The following is a 19523-nucleotide window of genomic DNA, read 5'->3' on the forward strand; positions in this document are numbered from 1 at the left end:
GTACAACTCCACACAATTCCCACCACCAGGACTCTGTATCCCATTGTATTCCAATAGCTTTCCCATTCTTTATCCTTCTGGGAATGTGGATCCAGGGTCATTATGGGGTGCAAAAGGTGGAAGGTCTGGCTTCTGTAATTGCTTCCCCACTGAACATGGGTATTGGCAGGTAAGATCCATACACCCAGCCTGTCTCTCTCTTTCCCTAGTGGGGCGGGGTTCTGCGGAAGCAGGTCTCCAGGACACATTGGTGGGGTTGTCTGCCCAGGGAAGTCTGGTTGGCATTATGTTAGCATCTGGAACCTGGTGGCTGAAAAGAGAGTTAACATATAGAGCCAAAAAAATGCTGACTAATCAGGAACCTAAAGGCTGAAAAGGTCATATGAAAAGCTGAGGGGTCTCCGTTTTGTAGATAGTTAGCAGTCCTATTTTAGTTATTTTCCAAATAGCCCATGACTATACTAGTTTTTTTTTTTTCCTGAGCCTGACATCTGATATGCAGGTTTATCTAAGTTATTGTCTGGGGAGATGATGTCATGGCTGTATAAAGGACCAGAAATCTGGATCAGGGAAGAGGGAAGAGACTAGCTCCCAAATATGGGAAAGGTGTAAATACTGTTGATTGTAAACCCTATCGATCTGATCTGATCCAGGGCCCATATTTATCTTAGGAGCCTATGTGACCTCTGCATCCTTATAGATCTGAGCTCACATTCTTTGATCATGAGTAGAAATGTTCCAGGCTGCCCCAATTCCAGGACCCATATTCCTCAGATGGAACATAGAGTATGTTGTCCAGCCTCTCTTCAGATTCAGAACATTCTCTATGGTTGTTGATCCACATTGAGGGCAAGGTCCTATTGGGGGCCCACAAAGGGGTCTATTGTGTTGTTCCTGATAGAGATGACTGGTAACAATGGAGAAAGGGATCTATTCGAGATCTAGGCCCATCTTGTCTGTTTGGGAATCTCAGGACTCCCTGGCCCCAGCTGATGGGGTGGCCTGATAGTGAGTAAAGAGTTATTGTTAAAGTATGCCAGTCTCTTGCCCTTATTCAGCTTTTATAGTCCTTTGCCAGGATAGCCTGAGGGTGCTTCTTCCCGAGCATGTTGTGTCTGGGTTGGAGAGAACTCGACTGGAGCCAACCTAGGCTGCTGTGTGGGAGAGGGATCAGGAACTCGTGTCGGGCTAGCATCGCAGGAGACTCTGGGACTCACGAAGCCAGAAGACAGTCCAATGTGTTTTATCAGAAGATTCTTTTTATACTTCCCAAGAAGAAAGTGGTAGGGTGTGACTAGGAGAGAGGGCGGAGCAAAAAGAGTGTGAATCAGTGGGGATTAAACTAGTGCCCTGCAGGCAGGGCGGGTCTCAGGTAAAACAGTGATTATGTAAATAGACCACAGCTTTAAGCAAAGGAGCAGGGGGGAGCTGGCGTACTGCCCAACAGTCCTTACTTTGATAAGGTTAGCTTTGGAGTGACTGAGGGGAGTGTAATAGGAAGTAGGTGAGGAGGGATAATTATATTCTGTTGAAGTGATAGGTGATAACTTTGTTGTCATTTTTCTTCCCTGTGATATACAATTATTGCAAAAAGGAAAGGTCTCACCTGACTGATGAGGCTGAAGGGTTGACATTCCACACAGGACATCTCTGGACACAGTCTGAAGCAAAGCATGCTGAGGTGGTACTCACTGTGTTGATCAGGTTGGGAGGATCAGCAGATGCAATATCATTTGGTATGAATTGAGAGAGGTATGCAAGAAAGTGAGCCCCACCCTAGAGGTTCCAGGACTGGGGGAAATATAGGCTCTCTAGAGGAATCAGAGGCTCCTGCTGTCTAAGGGTTTAAGAAGGCAACAGATAGCCATTGCTGTAATCAAATTATTTGGCAATTGGGTTAACTTTGAAAATCCTTTTGTTAGGATTTGCTGTATTATACACAACATCACCATAATTTATGTCCTTTGACATTATTTGTATGTAACTTTGTCTTATAGAGTAATGCCACCGTTGCTTCTGTTCTCCATGGTCTAAGCTTTTAAGAGAGTCAACATTTCAAAGACTCAGCCTATGGTTTGTGCATAAAAATGAGACATTCAATAAATTTTTACCCCCTAATATTAATTAAATAGTGATTTATATGACTAAAAGTTAATAAGAGTGTACAGGAACACCATTCCAACCACCAAAAGACTGTGTCCCATCCCATCCTCCCTCCCCTTGCCCTGTGAAGCCGAACATACACTATTCATTGTTCTTAATAGCTGTGTAGTCCTCTCAACTTAATTTTTATCTCCCAGTTTATCTTCTCAGTCCCCTTGCCATGAATGCTCCCTAAACATGTGATCACAAAGGCAGAACTTAAGTCATTGTTCTGCTTTTCTTCACTGCCTTATTTTTTTAACACATCTATTTTTAAAATTTTTTATTACCTTTATTTATTTATTGGATAGAGACAGCCAGAAAATTGAGAGGGAAAGGTTGACAGGAAGGGAGAAAGACAGAGAGACACCTGCAGCCCTGCTTCACCACTCAAAGAGCTTTCCCCTTGCAGGTGAGGACCGAGGCCTCGAACCAGGGTCCTTGCACACCATAATATGTTCGCTCAACCAGGTGTGCCACCACCTGGCCTCTCTCCACTGCCTTCTTATGTGTCAGTGCTTTTAAATAAATACTTTGTTTGCCTTTTTTTAGCTTCCTCAGCAGGTGGCTAGTCCAAATTACCTGCTGCACTGTTATTAAAAGTGGAAGTCTCAGCCATGTTATTTTAAGAGATAATTATTATTTTAGTAACCTGACTGCTTGTTCTGAGTTCCTCTGATGGGGAAAATATGTAATAGACTCCCACTGGAGAATGTAGAAGAAAGAAATTATGCATGGCCCAGCTTACTTTAAGACTCAAATAAGAGACCACATTATTTAAGATTTTTATTTTATTTTATCCTATTTTGTTATTCTTTTTCACCAGAATACTGTTCAGTTTTGTGTTATGGTGGTGCCAGGGGTTAAGCCTGGGACCTCTGAGCTTCAGGTATGAAAGTCTGTTTTCCAAAACAGAGACTCCAATATTCATCTGCAATATTCATGCCTTTAGGTTCATGATTAGTCAACAATTTGTTCTGCTTTATATCTTAGCTCTTTTTTCAGCTGCCAGGTTCCAGATGATACCATGATGCCATCCCGACTTCCTTGGGCAGAGGACCCCACCATGTGTCTTGGAGCCCCCAGATCCCTGCTCCACTAGGGAAAGAGAGAGACAGGCTGGGAGTATGGACCAACCTGCCAACACCCATGTTCAGAGGGGATGTAATTACAGAAACCAGACATTCCACCTTCTGCACCCCACAATGATCCTAGGTCCATACTCCCAGAGGGATAAAGAATAGGGAAGCTATCAAGGGAGAGGATTGGATATGGAGCTTTGGGGGTGGCAAATGTGTGGAAATGTACCTCTCTTATCCTATAGTCTTGTCAATTTTATTTATTTTTCTCTTTTGCTGCCCTTATTTTATTGTTGTTGTAGTTATTGTTGTTATTGATGTTGTCTTTGTTAGATAGGACAGAAAGAAATGGAGAGAGGAGGGGAAGACAGAGAGAGGGGAGAAATATAGACACCTGCAGACCTGCTTCACCACCTGTGAAGTGACTCCCCTACAGGTGGGGAGGCGGGGGCTTGAACCAGGATCCTTACTTGGGCTTCATGCCATGTGTACTTAAGCCACTGCACTACTGCCTGACTCCTTCAATGTTTCCATTTTATAAATGAAAAAAAAAAAAAAAAAGAAAGTCTTTTTCCTTTTGCTTCTTTCTTTTCTTTGATAAGACAGAGAAACTGAGAGAGACAGGAAAAATAAGAAGGTAAGAGAGACACCTGCAGCATTGCTTTACCACTTGAGAAGCTTCTTTCCTGTAGGTGGGGCTGGGAATTTGAACTTGGGTCCTTGCGCATGGTAATAACCAGACAGGAGATCTGCTGCTGACCCTTGCAAACGGTCTCCATTTGCAGAGATAGTGTCCAGCACAAAAATGCCCCTTTCTCCAGGTCACAGTGTTGTACCTGGGTCTGTGATATAAAGAAATCCACAAGGCACCAAAGGTGATGTAAAAGCAAAGAGCCTTTATTTCTGGCACCAGGGACGAACACCTTGAGTCACTAACACAGTAGTGATCAGAGATGTTCGACCCTGGTGCCAGAAATAAAGGCTCTTTGCTTTTACATTATCTTTGGTGCCTTGTGGATTTCTTTATATCACGGACCCAGGTACAACATATGCGGGCACGTCCAGGATTTTATTGAAATTCCTCAACGCACCAAGGTGTAGAGCCTTCAGGTAAGGTATTCCGGAAAGTCTGTACTAAGGCCTTAAAGTCTGGGGGGCGGCAAGGGTCTAGGGGGATGCCCTGTTTATGACCGCCGCGAGGGTGGAGGCAGAAGATGTTCCTCTCTACCCTCTGGGACCAACATGGCGTTGGACGCTGTTCAGTCTGCTAGAAGTCTCAGGGGCCGGAGAGCCACCAGAGAGTGCAGAGCCAAGGGTCCATCTGGAGACCCCGACGTGGAATCCGGGGTTAGTTCTGAAGCTGTCTAGACAATCTGTGAGAACTGGTCAAGGGGTTCTTTGTTGTGGCGTGCTTGTCTGTCTGTCTGTCTTGTCTGTGTTCCCGTTTGCTTTCACTTTGCAGGAATGGGCCAAACACCATCCACCCCTCTAGCTTTGATTACCGTGAAGAAAGTCAAGGCACCAGCTTATAGCCTTGGGATGGATGTAAAAAAAATCTAAATAATGTTTTGTTTCAGCAAATGGCCGAGAAGCATTAATTTTAAGTTTAAAAGTGTAAGTAGCTTTGAAGCTGCATTCTTATCAAAGTTAAAAAAGGAGTTTCCAACACAGTTCTTATGTGGTAATATAACTGTAAATTAATTTGCTAGGGTAGCTGAAGATTTAAAGTAAAATTGTAAGTATTTAAGGTGAAAATTCTTCATCTCCAAATTGAAATGCAAATTATCTATGTATTTAGCTGAAAAAGTCCGAGACATTTTGGAGCACCCCCCAAAATGCCCCATGAACTGTTTTGTGGATATTGGTCCACAGCAGATTTGGCATTTGTCTGACACTGGAGATGTTTTGAAAAGCATTGTCACTAATGTGTGTTAACTGTCTAAGTAACTGGAGTTTGTTTAAAGTTTAAAGAAAAATTTAGTTAAACTGAATTTGGTTTGAAGATCCTGGCTTATAGGAATTGCTACAGGAGGTTAAATAAGATAACCTTTAAATATATGTTCTTTAAAATTCAAACAGAGCCTCTCAAGTTAGGTATCACACACTGAAGATGTGTATCTCCTGTGTGGCAAATGGCAGAAAGGTTATTGACATGTAAAAGTTTTAAAATACCTTCTCAACTAAAGAAGTAGAAATGGCCTAGGTGAGTGAAAAATAACAGTGGTTATATTAATGATTTTCTAGCCTGAGGCTTTTGCTCTGGTTTTCCTCTTTATATCTTTCTGCTTTTAAAAATTATCTGGTTTGTTTTAAGACACTGTCAGAGATTTATTCTTGATAAATTATGTTGGCAAATGGTGTTATTGGTCTGATAAAAGATTTGATGTTTGGCAAGTCCTGATTTAGCAAAAGTATTTAGTCTAAAATTGTCATTTTATACTGGTATACCTGTTTGTTAAAAAGGCCTTCTAAAATTATATAAAGATATATATGACATTTCTAGTCATTGGATTATCAATTTTAGTGAACTCCTAATTTGGTTTTGTGTATGTTTTGCTGGTCACAGATGAACGACTGCAGCTGTGACACCCCTTCAATCTTACTGCCAGTTTCTCCTAGGGTGTCTCCAAGGGGCAGTGAAATGTCCCACAAATCTCTCTAAGGTAAATAGAATGGCACTAAACTTGGCCTTTTGTTGCTCAAATCCATCCCAGATATTAGAAGAAAGTTACAGAAGACAGAAAGATTTAAAAGAAAGCTGAGAGATTGCTCAGAGGGTTTTTAAGAAGCTGGCAAATGTTTTGACATTAGACTTTGAGAAAAAAAAAAAGTGCTCAGAAAGAAAAAAAAAGTCAGAAAGATTAGGCTAAGGGTAGGAAAAGATCAGTGATTTTACTGCAAAGAGAAAGGACACTGGAAGAAAGGCTGTTTTGTCAACAAGCCATTTAGACTGCTTGTAGATGAACTTAAAGGCATAAGCCAGGGAGTGTTGACCCAAAAACTTGGGCTATGGCACAGACCCGTCGCCAATTTTGTCAAATAATGGACCCAGTGGCTGCTGGATGGACAAAAATGCCTGAGGACAATAGCACCTGTGACACAGCTGGTAAGAAAAGCAGACAAGCTATCACTGGGGCAAGTCCAATGCCCACCTAACCTGCTATCAAGCTCTGTTCCTAGACCAGCCATGAGTGAAATTCAGCGCTGCCACCAGCCTGAACCCTGCCACCCTGATGTCAGAAACGGATCCTGAGGCTCCCCGCAAAAGCATGACTGCCAAGAGGTATGCCTTCGCTACACAGCATGTGCATGAAGCATGTGGGGAGAGAAAATTCCTGACCTCCACCGGGAAGAAGATCCAGCACAAGGACCAGATACTGAAGCTACTGGAGGCCGCATGGACCCTGCAAGAAGCAGCCGTGATCCATTGTTCCAGACATCAGAAAAGAAACTGGAGGGCAGATGAAGCCACTTGTGCAGCTACACAGCAGGCAGGGCCAGCCTTGGCATTGAAAAAACCTTTGCTACAGTAAAGAGAAAGGTAAGATGGGCGAGAGATTAGGACTAGAGACTAAATAGATTTTATAAAAGTAAAATCAGAGACATTTGGGTATAAGTACTTGCTGGTATTTATAGATACATTTTCAGGTTGGGTGGAGGCTTATCCAATAAAGTCTGAGGGGACATGGATGGTGAGCAAGAAAAATTTTAGATAAAATAGTGCCCAGGTGGAGAGTTCCCTCTCACCATTCGTTCTGGTAATGAGCTGGCATTCACTGCTACAGTGCCTCAGTTAGTGGCCCGAGCAATGGGACAAATTGGAAATTTCATTGTGCTAATGGACCCCATATCTCTGGGCAGGTAGAGAGGTAAATTAGTCCCTAAAAGAGACTTTAACTAAATTAACCCTTGAAACTGGCAGGGGATGGGTATCGCTCCTGCCCCTGGCCCTTCTGAGAGTGCCCTGCTCCCCATTTGTAAACAAACTGTCTCCCTTTGAAATTGCTTTTGGCAGACCACTGCCTCTGATGCCTGTCCTGAGACCAGATGTTCTACTAACATTGTGGAAAGCGTATGCTTGTTTTTTCCACAGAAGCAGATTCTCCCATTTAAAATTCCTGCAGTTGCAGTCAAAGGACCTGAGGAGACCTCCACCCTTGTCACAAAGCAGCTCACCTTACAGATACAACAGCTGGTCCAGCAAACGACTTCATCAACTCCCTCTACAACAGCTGGTCCAGCAGAAGACTTCATCAACTCCCTCTAATTTAAATAGTAACAAAAAGATTTTTAAAATTTAAAATTGATGATGTTGAGATACAAAAGATTTAATGATGCTTAGAGTAAATTTTCTGTTATTCCCTTTCCTCCTTGTACTAAGTTTTTTAAGAGAGATAATCATACTTGAGAGTGTATAGATAAAACTAAAAAAAAATGTTACAGTAAGGTTGTGATAAAAATAAGTGATTGTGTGGGTAAGAGTAAGTAAACTTTCATTGGCTGGGGGTTGGTATACTTTCATATGTGCAGAAGTTGGCCAGGGAAGAGTCCCCATGCTGTGCAGCAGAAGATTTCTTTAGATGGGTTAAAGATGGGTTAACAAAAAAAGCTGTTAGTATTAAGACAAAACCAGCTTCATCATTATCAGCCAGTAAGCCAAGAGACAGAAAAAATATATATGGCTAAGATTAGCTATAGGGAACATAGAGAAGTGGGGAAATGTAGGAACTGAGCAAAAAGTAATAAATGTAAAATGGTATATAAACAGACAAATGAACCTAGACTCAGGCAACCCAAGGGTTAAGTAAGCAATTACAAGACAGGCCTGGGAGTCTGCAAGGCCTGAGATAAATACAAGGGCAGACTCTGAGAAAATAGCCTAGGAACCTGGAATCAGGAAAAAGAGATAACTCCAAGGACAAAAAAGACCCCCTCCCCTTCCCTGCACCTGTGGGCTATAGATGTAAAACTGTCATGTAACCACATTGTGTAGCTGAACCTTGTCACGTAGCCACGTAATCTGAAATGTATATAAACCTTAATAGGACTTGGGTATGGGGTCAATTACCAGAGAGCTGGTGTGTCAGCCCCTCGGTAACTCGGCCCTAGCCGGCTAGAATATAATAAAGGATCTCTGCTTTTACATCACCTTTGGTTCCTTGTGGATTTCTTTATATCACCGACCCAGGTACAACAACAGTAGAGATCATGCAAGACCGAGGGTGCTGCTCCTGCTCCCAGCCCAGGCAAGTCTGGAGTTGCACCAGCGGGGTCCCCAGGGCGCGGGGGGGCGCACTCTGGAGTCTGCCGTGTCTGTGGAAGGCAAGTTGTGCAGGAGGCCTGCAGCGCGAAACCTAAATCCAGGGAGCTCTCCACTGGGCGGGGCACAAGCGCAGGACTAAGCAGTTGCCTAAGGGACACCAGCCACAAGCACGCGGGTCACGTAGGCCTCCGACTGAGGGGCGCAGGTGGCACACGCCCAGGTCACGTGAGCGCGCGCCCCGCGGCTGGAAGGGGAGGTGGGAGGGGGCGGGGTGGACGGCGCGGCCTCCCGTGAAGCCTAGCGCGGGGAAGGACCGGAACTCCGGGCGGGCCGCTTGTTGATAATATGGCGGCAGGCGCTGGCACTGCAGTTCGAGGAGGCGGTGGGGCCCACACCCGGAAGGGTCTCTTTTTTGGTTAGTGCAGCGGCCGCTGCGGCCCCGGAAGTCCTGGCCGGTTGCTGAATGAGGGGAGCTGGGTCCTCCCCGCGCCAGTCCCCCCGCGCCCTGCTCCCCGACTCGGGCCCCGCTATGTCCTTCTTCCGGCGGAAAGGTAGGAGAGGGGTTACCGGCAGGGAGCCGAGCTGGGCCGGGCTCCGGGGGTGGCGGGAGGGCAACGGGGCTGCCAGGGCTTTCTCTGGGCGGCGGCAAGGCCCTGGGTCCCCGCGCAGACGCCCCGTGCGCCTCGCTCTTCCCGGGGAGAAGGTGGGCGCGAGGTCAGAGGCAGGTCGCTTCGCGGGTCCTAGACGGTGTACTGAAACCCATGTAAGTTAACGCCTGTTTGTGTACAGTATATATATATATACATATATATATATATATATTTATTATTATTTTTTTTTGGCTTATGTGTGTGAGTGAATTGTGGATCAAGAAAAAGGAAATTCCTTTAGTGGCTTCTTAACGGAAGTCTCCAACTTTTCAGGTTTTTGTGTCTAAAAGCAACACGTGAAAAAAATGTTTTTATTGAATTAGTGTTTTCCAGTTTCTTTTTCTTTTTGGTGGGGTGGGTAGGGGAAGGCTACTTTTGATGACTGGCAAGTTTACTACTTACTGGAGCCCTAAATTGATGAACAGACTCCTTGTATGATGTTCGGTTGTTTTAGCTGCCCATATTTTTAAAGAGTTTAATTTTGATCCTGAATAAAGTTGTGGCGTTTCATTTAAAACAACATACCCAGAGTGACTTAAGTACTGTTTTTTTGGAGTGGTCATGCTTCTTATATCAGAGAAAATAGAACTTTTGACTCACATTTCAACATGCTCTTGCTTGACCTATTTTACCTCCTGATTCTTCAGCACTGTGTCACCTGCTGAGGCCTTTCTCAAATACTCCCTGAAATCATCCTCTATCCAGTTTTCTCTTTCATAACGTTTAACTTGTTCAGGGCTCACTACTGAGAACCCAGCACAGTGCCTGGCAAACAGTAGACATTCATAAATACTTGTTGAATAGATACAACAGTTTGTTATGTGACATCAGTCTGCCTCATTGAATACAAAGAATGTTTTTATTCTCTCTTTAAATAACAAGCAGCAGCAATGGAGAGGCGGCTCAGCCTGGTAAAGCTCAGGTCCTCCATGCTGGAGGCTCCCCAATTTAGTCCCCAGCACCTTCTGTTCAGAAAGCCACTGTAAATTGGGTATAGAGTTATAAACAAAGATCAAGTAATTGAGAGATTGATGGGCCAAAGTTAGGTTTTATTCCAAGAGCAGAGGCAATATTAATTTTAAATAGGAGTGATTTAATTTTATTTTGTTTTTAAAAGACTAATGTAGATGCTTTTTGGAGACTGTGGCAAGAGTGGAAGCTGGATATGGTCCTAATAGATCCTGTTCAGTTTGGGTTATCGCTGCCAGCACGATGAATCCACTGCTTCCGGTGTCCACACACACCCCCTCCCCCATTTTATGGATAGGACAGATAAATTGAGAGAAGACGGGGAGATAGAGGAGAAAGACACCTGCAGACCTGCTTCACTGCTTTGTGAAGCGTCCCCCCCTGTGGGTAGGGAGCTGGGGGCTCAAACCCAGATCACCACACAGGTCCTTGCAAATATTACTACCTGTTCTTAACCGGGTGCGACACTGCCGGGCCCCTTCCCATTTAGTTTTTTTTTTTTCTTTTCCTTCCATTCAGTTCTTAAATACCGTTTTCAAATACCACCTATATGCTGGTAGTCCCTAGTTCTCCCTTGTGGATTGTCTGTGAATCCAGACTGGTATATCAAAATGTTTGACTGTATACCTCTACCCTAGTAGGTAGTTAACAATGTGTGGATATAGGGGTCGGGTGATGGCACACTTGATTGAGTGCACATGTTACAATGCACAAGGACCCAGGTTCTAGTTCCCGGTCCCCATTTGCAGGGGGGAAGCTTTGAGTGGTGAAGCAGGTCTGCAAGTGTCTCTCTGTCTTTCCCCCCCCCCTCCCCCCCCTTCCTCTCATTTTCTGGCTGTCTCAGTTCTTCTTCTAGCGTTTGCCCTTCTTTCGTAGCCAGTCAACAGCGTCAGATTGAGTCTGATGTAAAGTTTCAAGACCTCCTTTGAATCTGGAGAGATGGCAGTCGTTGACTATGTGGGTCATAGTCTGTCTGTAGCCGCAGGGGCAGTTCTGGTTGTCTCTGGCTCCCCAGCGATGGAACATAGCGGCGCACCGGCCATGGCCTGTTCGGTAGCGATTGAGGAGGGCCCAATCATAACGTGCTAGGTCAAAGCCGGGTTGACGCTTGCAGGGGTCTGTGATGAGGTGTTTGTTCTTTACCTCAGCTGACTGCCAACTCTGTTTCCAAGAGTCTGGAACAGAGAAGTTCAGTGTAGGCGTAGGGGACCAGATTGGGTGACGAGACGTCAAGCGTTGGACAGGGTGGGCGAAGATATCCGCTGTCTCAGTATAAATACATAAGTAAAAATAACAAAACGTTAAAAAAAAGTGTAGATATATTTACTAGTAAATATGGTAGATAGTAAATTTAATAGTAAATATGGTAGATAGATTGTAAGGTTATTGATCTAAAATTTAACTTGTGAAACTGTTCAGCTGTCTTTCTCATCTCAAGCCGTATTTCTGGCTTTTTAATTGTTTGAGCTAAAACTAACATGTTTTGAGGGGACCTCCCCGTTTCTTAAATATGACCTTCTCAAGTCTTCCCTCACTATCCCAGTAACTGACTGCAAAGCTTGACCATGATTTACATCATCATTATTATTATTATCAGATCACTGCTTAGCTCTGGCTTACAGTGATGCTAGGGATTCAACCTGGGACCTTTGGTGCCTCAGGCATAAAAGTCTTTTTTCATAACCATTATCCTAGCTCTCCAGCTGCCTGATGCCCTTTTATTTTTTTAAATTTTTAAAAATATATTTTCCCTTTTGTTGCCCTTGTTTTTTATTGTTGTAGTTATTATTGTAGTTGTTAATTGATGTTGTCATTGTTAGATAGGAAAGAGAAATGGAGAGAGGAGGGGAAGACAGAGAGGGGGAGAGAAAGATAGACACCTACAGACCTGCTTCACCACCTGTGAAGCAACTCCCCTGCAGGTGGGGAGCCAGGGGCTCGAATTGGGATCCTTATGTGGGTCCTTGCGCTTAATCTGCTGCGCTACCGCCCGACTCTCTGATGCTCTTTTATTTTACAGTGAAAGGCAAAGAGCAAGAGAAGACCTCAGATGTCAAATCAGTTAAAGGTGAGTTTTTTCACATTTATTATATTGAGAAGTGTTGTGATTCCCATTTATGAATTCTTTAATTCTGTCCTTTCTTTTTACATTACTCTTTTTCTACCTTATCTCCTCATTATGATAGTGATTTAACCCTCTTTAGCCTACTTATTCTCCAACACCTGGTATGTAATATTTCTCTACTAAATATTTGTTCACTGCTAACAGTGAAACAGTACTGTGCTTATTAATCACACACTTGATTATTCCTTAAAAACAAATTGACATTTTGAATGCAGTGCCAGGGACTGAACCCAGGGCCTTGTGCATGGGTGATAGCACTGAGTCACCTCTCCTGCCCAAATTCTATTCAGTATATTGTAGAGGGGTGACAGATTCTAATGCACTGTTGCACTGTCCACAAAGCTCCCTTGATGCAGTTCTGGCACTCTTATGTGGCACCAAGGATAGAACCCAGGACGTCACACATGGTGAAGAAATGCACTTTACTGCTAAGCCATCTCCTGGATCCTGAATTAATTGACTTTAGTTTTAAAGCAGTTTGACAGTTGAGTGAAACAACTGATGTTTACCAGACTTGGTTTTCTGTTGTCTGTTGTTGCAGAAATGTGAGTAATTACAATACTCATTTTACTAATTTGGATGAATGACTTTAATTTAAAATTTGTTTAGAGTACTTTTTTGGAATTGGTATTATTCCCACTTATAGCATACTTTTAACTTTTTAAAAAATTTTCTTTCTTTTTTTTAGAGATTAGTGATTGGAGAGATAGAGATAGATAGATAGATAAATAAATAGAAGAGAGAGAGAGAGAAGAAAAAAACCATAGCATCACTCTGGTTACATGTAATGCTGGAGCTCAAACTCATAACCTCATGCTTATAAGTCTATCACTAGCCACTGCACCACCTCCCATGCTGCAGGAACTTCCTCCCTCCCTCCCTTTCTTTTTTTTTTTCCTCCAGGGTTATTGCTGGGCTCGGTGCCTGCACCATGAATCCACTGCTCCTGGAGGCCATTTTTCCCCCTTTTTGTTGCCCTAGTTGTTGCAGCCTCGTTGCGGTTATTATTTCCATTGTTGACGTTGCTTTGTTGTTGGATAGGACAGAGAGAAATGGAGAGAGGAGGGGAAGACAGAGAGAGAGGGGAGAGAAAGATAGACACCTGCAGACCTGCTTCACTGCCCGTGAAGCGACTCCCCTGCAGGTGGGGAGCCAGGGGCTCGAACTGGGATCCTTATGCGGGTCCCTGCGCTTTGCGCCACGTGCGCTTAACCCACTGCGCCACCGCCCGACTCCCCCTCCCTTTCTTTCATATTGTTCTTTGCTACCAGAGTTATCACTGGGGCAAAGTGCCTGCATGAGGACTTCACTCATTTTTTTTCCCCCTTTCTGATAGAGACGGAGATGGGGAGAGAGAGAGAGAGAGAGGGGTAGGGATGAAAGACATCTGCAGCAATGCTCGACTGCTAGTAAAGCTTCTGTCCTGCAAATGAGGATCAGTCAGTGCATAAATGTAAGTCCTTGCACATGGCAATGTGTGTACTCTACCAAGTGCACCACTGTCCAACCCCCAGCAGGAACATACTTCTTTAAGATTGTAATGTCTGCTCCAGTGTTGATTGTACAGAGATTGGAATGGAAAATTTATCATGAGATTACTTCCATAGCTATTACATCCATATTCTACAAATGATTTATTTCTGCTTAAATTGCTGTTTAGAATTTTCATTTAGATGTATGTATGTTTTATGACTAGCACTGAATGTTAACTCTGCTCAATTTTCCAGATAAGATCTTAATATACTCAAGTGATTTGTAAGACTAGTGAATAGAGTACTTTCAACCTTATTACTGGCTTATTTCTGATAACGCAAGGTCAGTTGGATTCCATGTTAATTCTTGTTTCTTTCTTTTTAAGATTTATTCATACATAGGATAGAGTTTAGCCTGAGACAGAATTGGAAGAATTATGCAATCCTTGTTAAATGACTGACAACTATAGCTGCCTGGCAACTATTCATAGATAACGGACTTAAAAAAATTCTTATGGCTGGGTAGATAGCATAATGATTATGCAAAGAGAATCTCATGCCTGAGGCTATGAAGTCCCAGGGTCAGTCCCTTGCACCACCATAAACTAGAGCTGAGCAGTGCTCTGGTTAAAAAAAAAAAAAAAATCTTAATGAGAGGGGCAGGGTGGCGTGGCCTGTTGAATGCTCTAGTTACCATGCAGAAAGATCAGTTTAAACCCCCAGCCCCCACCTGCAGAGAGGAAGCTTCACATGTTGTGAAGCAGAGTTACAAGTGTCTCTCTCTCTCCCTTATCTCCTCTCCCCCCTCAATTTCTGTCCTGTCAAAATAAAAAGATTCTTTTTTAATTTTAATGAGATACAAGGGATATAATGTAGGGCTTCATGTGTGGCTGGCATGCGCACTATTCACTTAGCTACCTCCCTACCCATGGACATACATGCTTTTATCTGTTTTATCCTATAAATGCATCTCAGAGTAGCATGCTGGGGGCCAGGCGGTGGCATACCTGGTTAAGCACACACATTACAGTACACAAGGACCCAGGTTCAAGCCCCTGGTCCCCATCTGCTGGGGTAAAGCTTCACAAATGGTGAAGCTTAAAGAGTAGCATGCTAAATTAGAGCATGAGATATTCTATTAATTTTTTATTTATTTATTTGTTGGATAGGAAAAGAGAAATTGAGAGTGAAGGGTGAGAGAGACAGCTGAAGCACTGCTTGACCACTTATGAAGCTTTCTCCCTGCAGGAGGGAACTGGAGACTTGAACCAAGCATTAGTTAGACCCTATGCCTGGGAACTGTTAAGAGAGATTGAGAATGATTCCCTGTTGACTGCTCAGTAAAATTCTTTTTTTTTTTTTTTGCCTCCAGGGTTATTGCTGGGGCTCGGTGCCTGCACCACTAATCCACTGCTCCTGGAGGCCATTTTTTTCCCATTTTGTTGCCCTTGTTGCTGTGGATGTTGTTGTTGTATAGGACAGAGAGAAATAGAGAGAGGGGAGACAGAGGGGAAGAGAAAGATAGACACCTGCAGACCTTCACTGCTTGTGAAGTGACTCCCCTGCAGGTGAGGAGCCTGGGGCTCGAACTGGGATCTTTATGCCAGTCATTGCCCTTTGCACCATGTGCACTTAACCTGTTGCGCTACTGCCCAACACTCCCTCAGTAAAATTCTTTTTTTTTTTTTTTTTTTTCCTGGAGGCCATTCCCCCCCCCCCTTTTTTTTTGTTGCCCTAGTTGTTGCAGCCTCGTTGCGGTTATTATTGCCATTGTTGACGTTGCTTTGTTGCTGGATAGGACAGAGAGAAATGGAGAGAGGAGGGGAAGACAGAGAGAGGGGAGAGAAAGATAGACACCTGCAGACCTGCTTCACCGCCCGTGAAGCGACTCCCCTGCAGGTGGGGAGCTGGGGGCTCGAACCGGGATCCTTACGCCGGTCCCTGCGCTTTGCGCCACGTGCGCTTAACCCACTGCGCCACCGCCCGACTCCCCCTCCCTCAGTAAAATTCTTGATGCTGTAGAGACAGGCTTAGTTATTTTAGAGTGTTCATTTTGGAAGAGTGGAATGCTAAGTGACCTGTATCATTTGTACCTTCCTCGCTATAAAGATGTGCTATAGTTTTAAACTTCTTTAAAAAAAAAAAAAACTTTAGTAAGAGGCATTGAGTTATGTGTGGAATAAACAGGAGAGGTAGAATTTTTTAAAAATATTTATTCCCTTTTGTTGCCTTTGCTGTTTTATCATTGTTGGGTAGGACAGAGAAATGGAGAGAGGGGGAGAGAAAGATAGACATCTGCAGACCCACTTCACTGCCTGTGAAGCAACCCCCCCTCCCCGCAGGTGGGGAGCTGGGGACTCGAACCAGGATCCTTACACCAGTCCTTGCACTTTGCGCCACCTGTGCTTAACCTGCTGTGCTACTGACCAGCTCCCGAGAGGTGGAATTTTAATTCAACTCTAGTGACAAGTTCATTGGGTTACTTTAATAGTGTAATAGTAAAGCAGTAATTTCCTATTTACACATGGGTAACCACTTTTATTTTGAAGAAAAAAGGATACTAGTTCTTTAGATGACTAGACAAAATAAATTTTGCAAAACGTTGTTTATTTAATCTTTTTAAATTTTATTATCTTTATTTATTTATTTATTGGATAGAGACAGGCAGAAATCAAGAGGGAAGTGGGGAGTAAAGAGGGAGAGAGACAGAGAGACACCCGTAGCCCTGCTTCACCACTCATGAAGCTTTCCCTCTGCAGGTGGGGACTCGGGACTCGAACCTGGGTCCTTGCGCACTATAACGTGCGGTCAACTGGGTGCGACACCACCTGGCCCCATGTGTTTAATCTTTATGCAGTTTTACATTTGATTGTAAATGTTTTTTATTAGGTGGAAAAATGTTACTACTTAATTAAAAAGTAAATTATAATGTGCATTTTTCTGAAAAACAAAACAAAAAACCTACCCATTTTATTCTATAAGTTTAGTTTGTTCTTTAGGCAAATGAAAATTAAGGGCTTGAAATGAGTCCATAATTCAGAATATTCCCTGACTTTGGTAAATTTCTGTCTTTGGTAGACTTTTTTTTTTTTTTTCAAATAAAGAGCTTATTTAAATAATAATATATCATTTCTATTTTTCCCATAAGGGGTGAGAGAAAGAGAGAGAGAACATGAGTACACAGACATGAGTTAGAGAGTGGGAGGAAGAGAGAGAGAGAGAGAGAGAGAGTGAGTGTGTGTGTGTGTGTGTACATGCTTCCTTAAGAGAATTATTAGAATTTTTGGTTAAAAATTATTAATACAGGGGCTGGGTGGTAGCACAGTGGTAAAGTGTGAAGCGCAAGGACTGGCATAAAGATCCCAGTTTGAGCCCCCAGCTCCCCACCAGCAGGGTGGCAGGTGAAGCAGTGAAGCAGATCTGCAGGTATCCTTCTCTCTGTCTTCCCTTCCTCTCTCGATTTCTCTCTGTTCTGTTCAACAGCAACAACAGCAATAATAATAATGACAACAGCGGCAACAAAAATGGGGGAAAATGCCCTCCAGAAGCAGTGGATTCATAGTGCAGGCACCAAGCCCCAGGAATAACCCTGGAGGCAAATAATAATAATAAATATATATAATGAGAGGTGGTAGAGAGAGAACCAGAATGTCATTATGATGATACATGTGATGCTGAGGATCAAACTGGGGACCTCATACTTGGGGTCTAATGCTTCATCTACTGTGCTACCCTCCAAGTCTCTAAAATTTGATTTTTAAAGTTACCTTAAAGATAACTTTCATGAGATAGTATCTAATGACATTGTTTAAACTGTCTGTTTAAAATTTTAACTTTTTTTAAATGATAGCTTTATCAGCACATTCCCCACAAAAATGCACTAAAAATCATGCTTTGCTGGAGGCTGCTGGACCAAGTCATGTTGCAATCAATGCCATTTCTGCCAATATGGACTCCTTTTCAAGTAGCAGGACAGCAACACTTAAGAAGCAGCCAAGCCACATGGAGGCTGCTCACTTTGGTGACCTGGGTAAGTGTCTTATTGTTTGTTATCTTCTGTTAGGAGAAAACATTTAAGTATGATATGATAAATTTCTGCTGGAAGATCATGAGTTATATATATAGTTAAAAGGGGTTGAAAAATACATTTAAATTAAAAGAGCTATACATATAATGGATAGCACTGTATTGTATTTCTATAAATATGAAATGTGAAGCATCGATTATAAAAAAAATACAGGAAGGGGGTTGGGCTGTAGCGCAGCAGGTGGTACAAAGCACAAGGACCACAAGGACCGGCTTAAGGTTCCCGGTTTGCACCCTGGCTCCCCACCTACAGGGGGGGTCGCTTCACAGGCAGTGAAGCAAGTCTACAGGTGTTTCTCTTTCTTTCCCTCTCTGTCTTCCCCTCCTCTCTCCATTTCTCTCCTATCCAACAATGACTATGTCAACAACAACAATAAAACAACAAGGGCAACAAAAGGGAAAATAAATAATAAAAAAAAATTTAAAAATACAGGAAAGTTAATTGAGTAACAGAACTTTTCAAAAATTGACATTTTGTACAGTTTTTGCTTGATTGGAAACCAAAAACCACAATAGTGCTTTACTCATTTAAATTGCTAGACAGTAAAGAATCAATAAATTTGGTGCCAATTTATGCTAAAGGTAAATGATTAATCTGCCAATCTTAATTGATTTGTTACTGAACTGCTAATTCTTTTGCTTCTAGGCAGATCTTGTCTGGACTACCAGACTCAAGAGACCAAATCAAGTCTATCAAAGACCCTTGAACAAGTCTTACACGATACTATTGTCCTCCCTTATTTCATTCAATTCATGGAGCTTCGAAGAATGGAACATTTGGTTAAGTTTTGGTTAGAGGCTGAAAGTTTTCACTCAACAACTTGGTCTCGAATAAGAGCACACAGTTTGAACACAGTGAAGCAGAGCTCCTTAGCTGAGCCTGTCTCTCCATCTAGAAAACTTGAAGCTACAGCATCTTTTGTAACTGAGTCACTTGACAAGAGGTTGGAGGATTCTAGCTCAGCCAAATTCCTGATGACTCAATCAGAAGGAATTGACCTGAGTGGTAGAACTAGCAATATGCAGAATCACTTGCTGCTTTCCCAGGAATGTGACAATGTCCATTCTCTCCATCTTAAAATGACCAGAACAGTAACTCATCAAGTTCCAATGGAAACCCAAGATTCCTCCTCCAGACTTATAGTTGCTAGTCCTGCTTCTCCACTAAAAGAATTATCAGGAAAATTAATGAAAAGTAAGTATGTGATTTTCTTCTCTCTTTATCCTGGTCTTGTTGTTTGTTTTATTGCCAGTTTTATTTTTGCCAGGATTATTGCTGAGGTTAGGTGCTAGCACTACTTCCCCCCCCCCTTTTTTCTATTGTATATAATAGGACAGAGAGAAATTGGGGGATACCGGGCGGTGCTGCACACAGTACAAATCACAATGATCCAGGTTTGAGCCCCTGCTCCCCACCTGCAGAGGGGACACTTCACAAACAATGAAGCAGCTATTCCTTTTTTTTTTCTTCCCCCGCCTCAATTTCTGTCATATCCAGTAAAATGGAAAAAAAAAAAATGGCTATCAGAAGCAGTAGATTTATATTGCTGACACTGAGCTCCAGTGAGAACCCTGGAGACAAAAAAAAAAAAAAAAGAAAGTGACAGAAATTGTGGGGAGAGGGTGAGACAGGGAGAGAGATGGCCCACCTGGTTGAGTGCACATGTAATGGTGCACAAGGACCTGGTTTTGAGTCCCTGGTCCCAACCTGCCGGGGAAAAGCTTTGCAAGTGGTGA

General features: G+C 43.1%; 1 protein-coding gene and 1 long non-coding RNA gene across 9 annotated transcripts in view; one reads left to right on the forward strand and one right to left on the reverse strand.

Moving 5' to 3' along the window:
• Positions 1–470: 470 nt before the first annotated feature.
• On the reverse strand, positions 471–8470 carry LOC132541887 (uncharacterized). 2 transcript variants are annotated; one of them, XR_009552990.1, is made up of 3 exons: positions 8371–8470; positions 7398–7484; positions 471–1294 (listed from the first exon to the last, which is right to left on the reverse strand). It is a non-coding gene; the product is annotated as an uncharacterized LOC132541887 (long non-coding RNA). The 2 variants fall into 2 exon arrangements; XR_009552989.1 differs by lacking the exon at positions 471–1294 and adding an exon at positions 4199–6745.
• A 330-nt stretch (positions 8471–8800) lies between these two features.
• Positions 8801–19523, forward strand: part of AKAP10 (A-kinase anchoring protein 10) — a 76944-nt gene continuing 66221 nt past the window's right edge. For 2 of the 7 annotated variants that reach the window (XR_009552988.1, XM_060203167.1), the window contains exons 1-4: positions 8896–9035; positions 12124–12171; positions 17551–17730; positions 18433–18981. Coding sequence is in view for 6 of the 7 variants with exons in the window: in XM_060203167.1 (XP_060059150.1) it covers positions 8948–9035; positions 12124–12171; positions 17551–17730; positions 18433–18981 (865 nt within the window). In the remaining variant the exon portion in view is untranslated. Of the gene's footprint in view, positions 9036–12123; positions 12176–13955; positions 14044–17550; positions 17731–18432; positions 18982–19523 lie in introns of those variants that run through there. The other 5 variants (XM_060203168.1, XM_007526171.3, XM_060203166.1 and 2 more) reach the window with 5 other exon arrangements.

Source organism: Erinaceus europaeus, chromosome 12 (genome assembly GCF_950295315.1).
Source record: "Erinaceus europaeus chromosome 12, mEriEur2.1, whole genome shotgun sequence".
Classification (NCBI taxonomy): Eukaryota; Metazoa; Chordata; class Mammalia; order Eulipotyphla; family Erinaceidae; genus Erinaceus; species Erinaceus europaeus.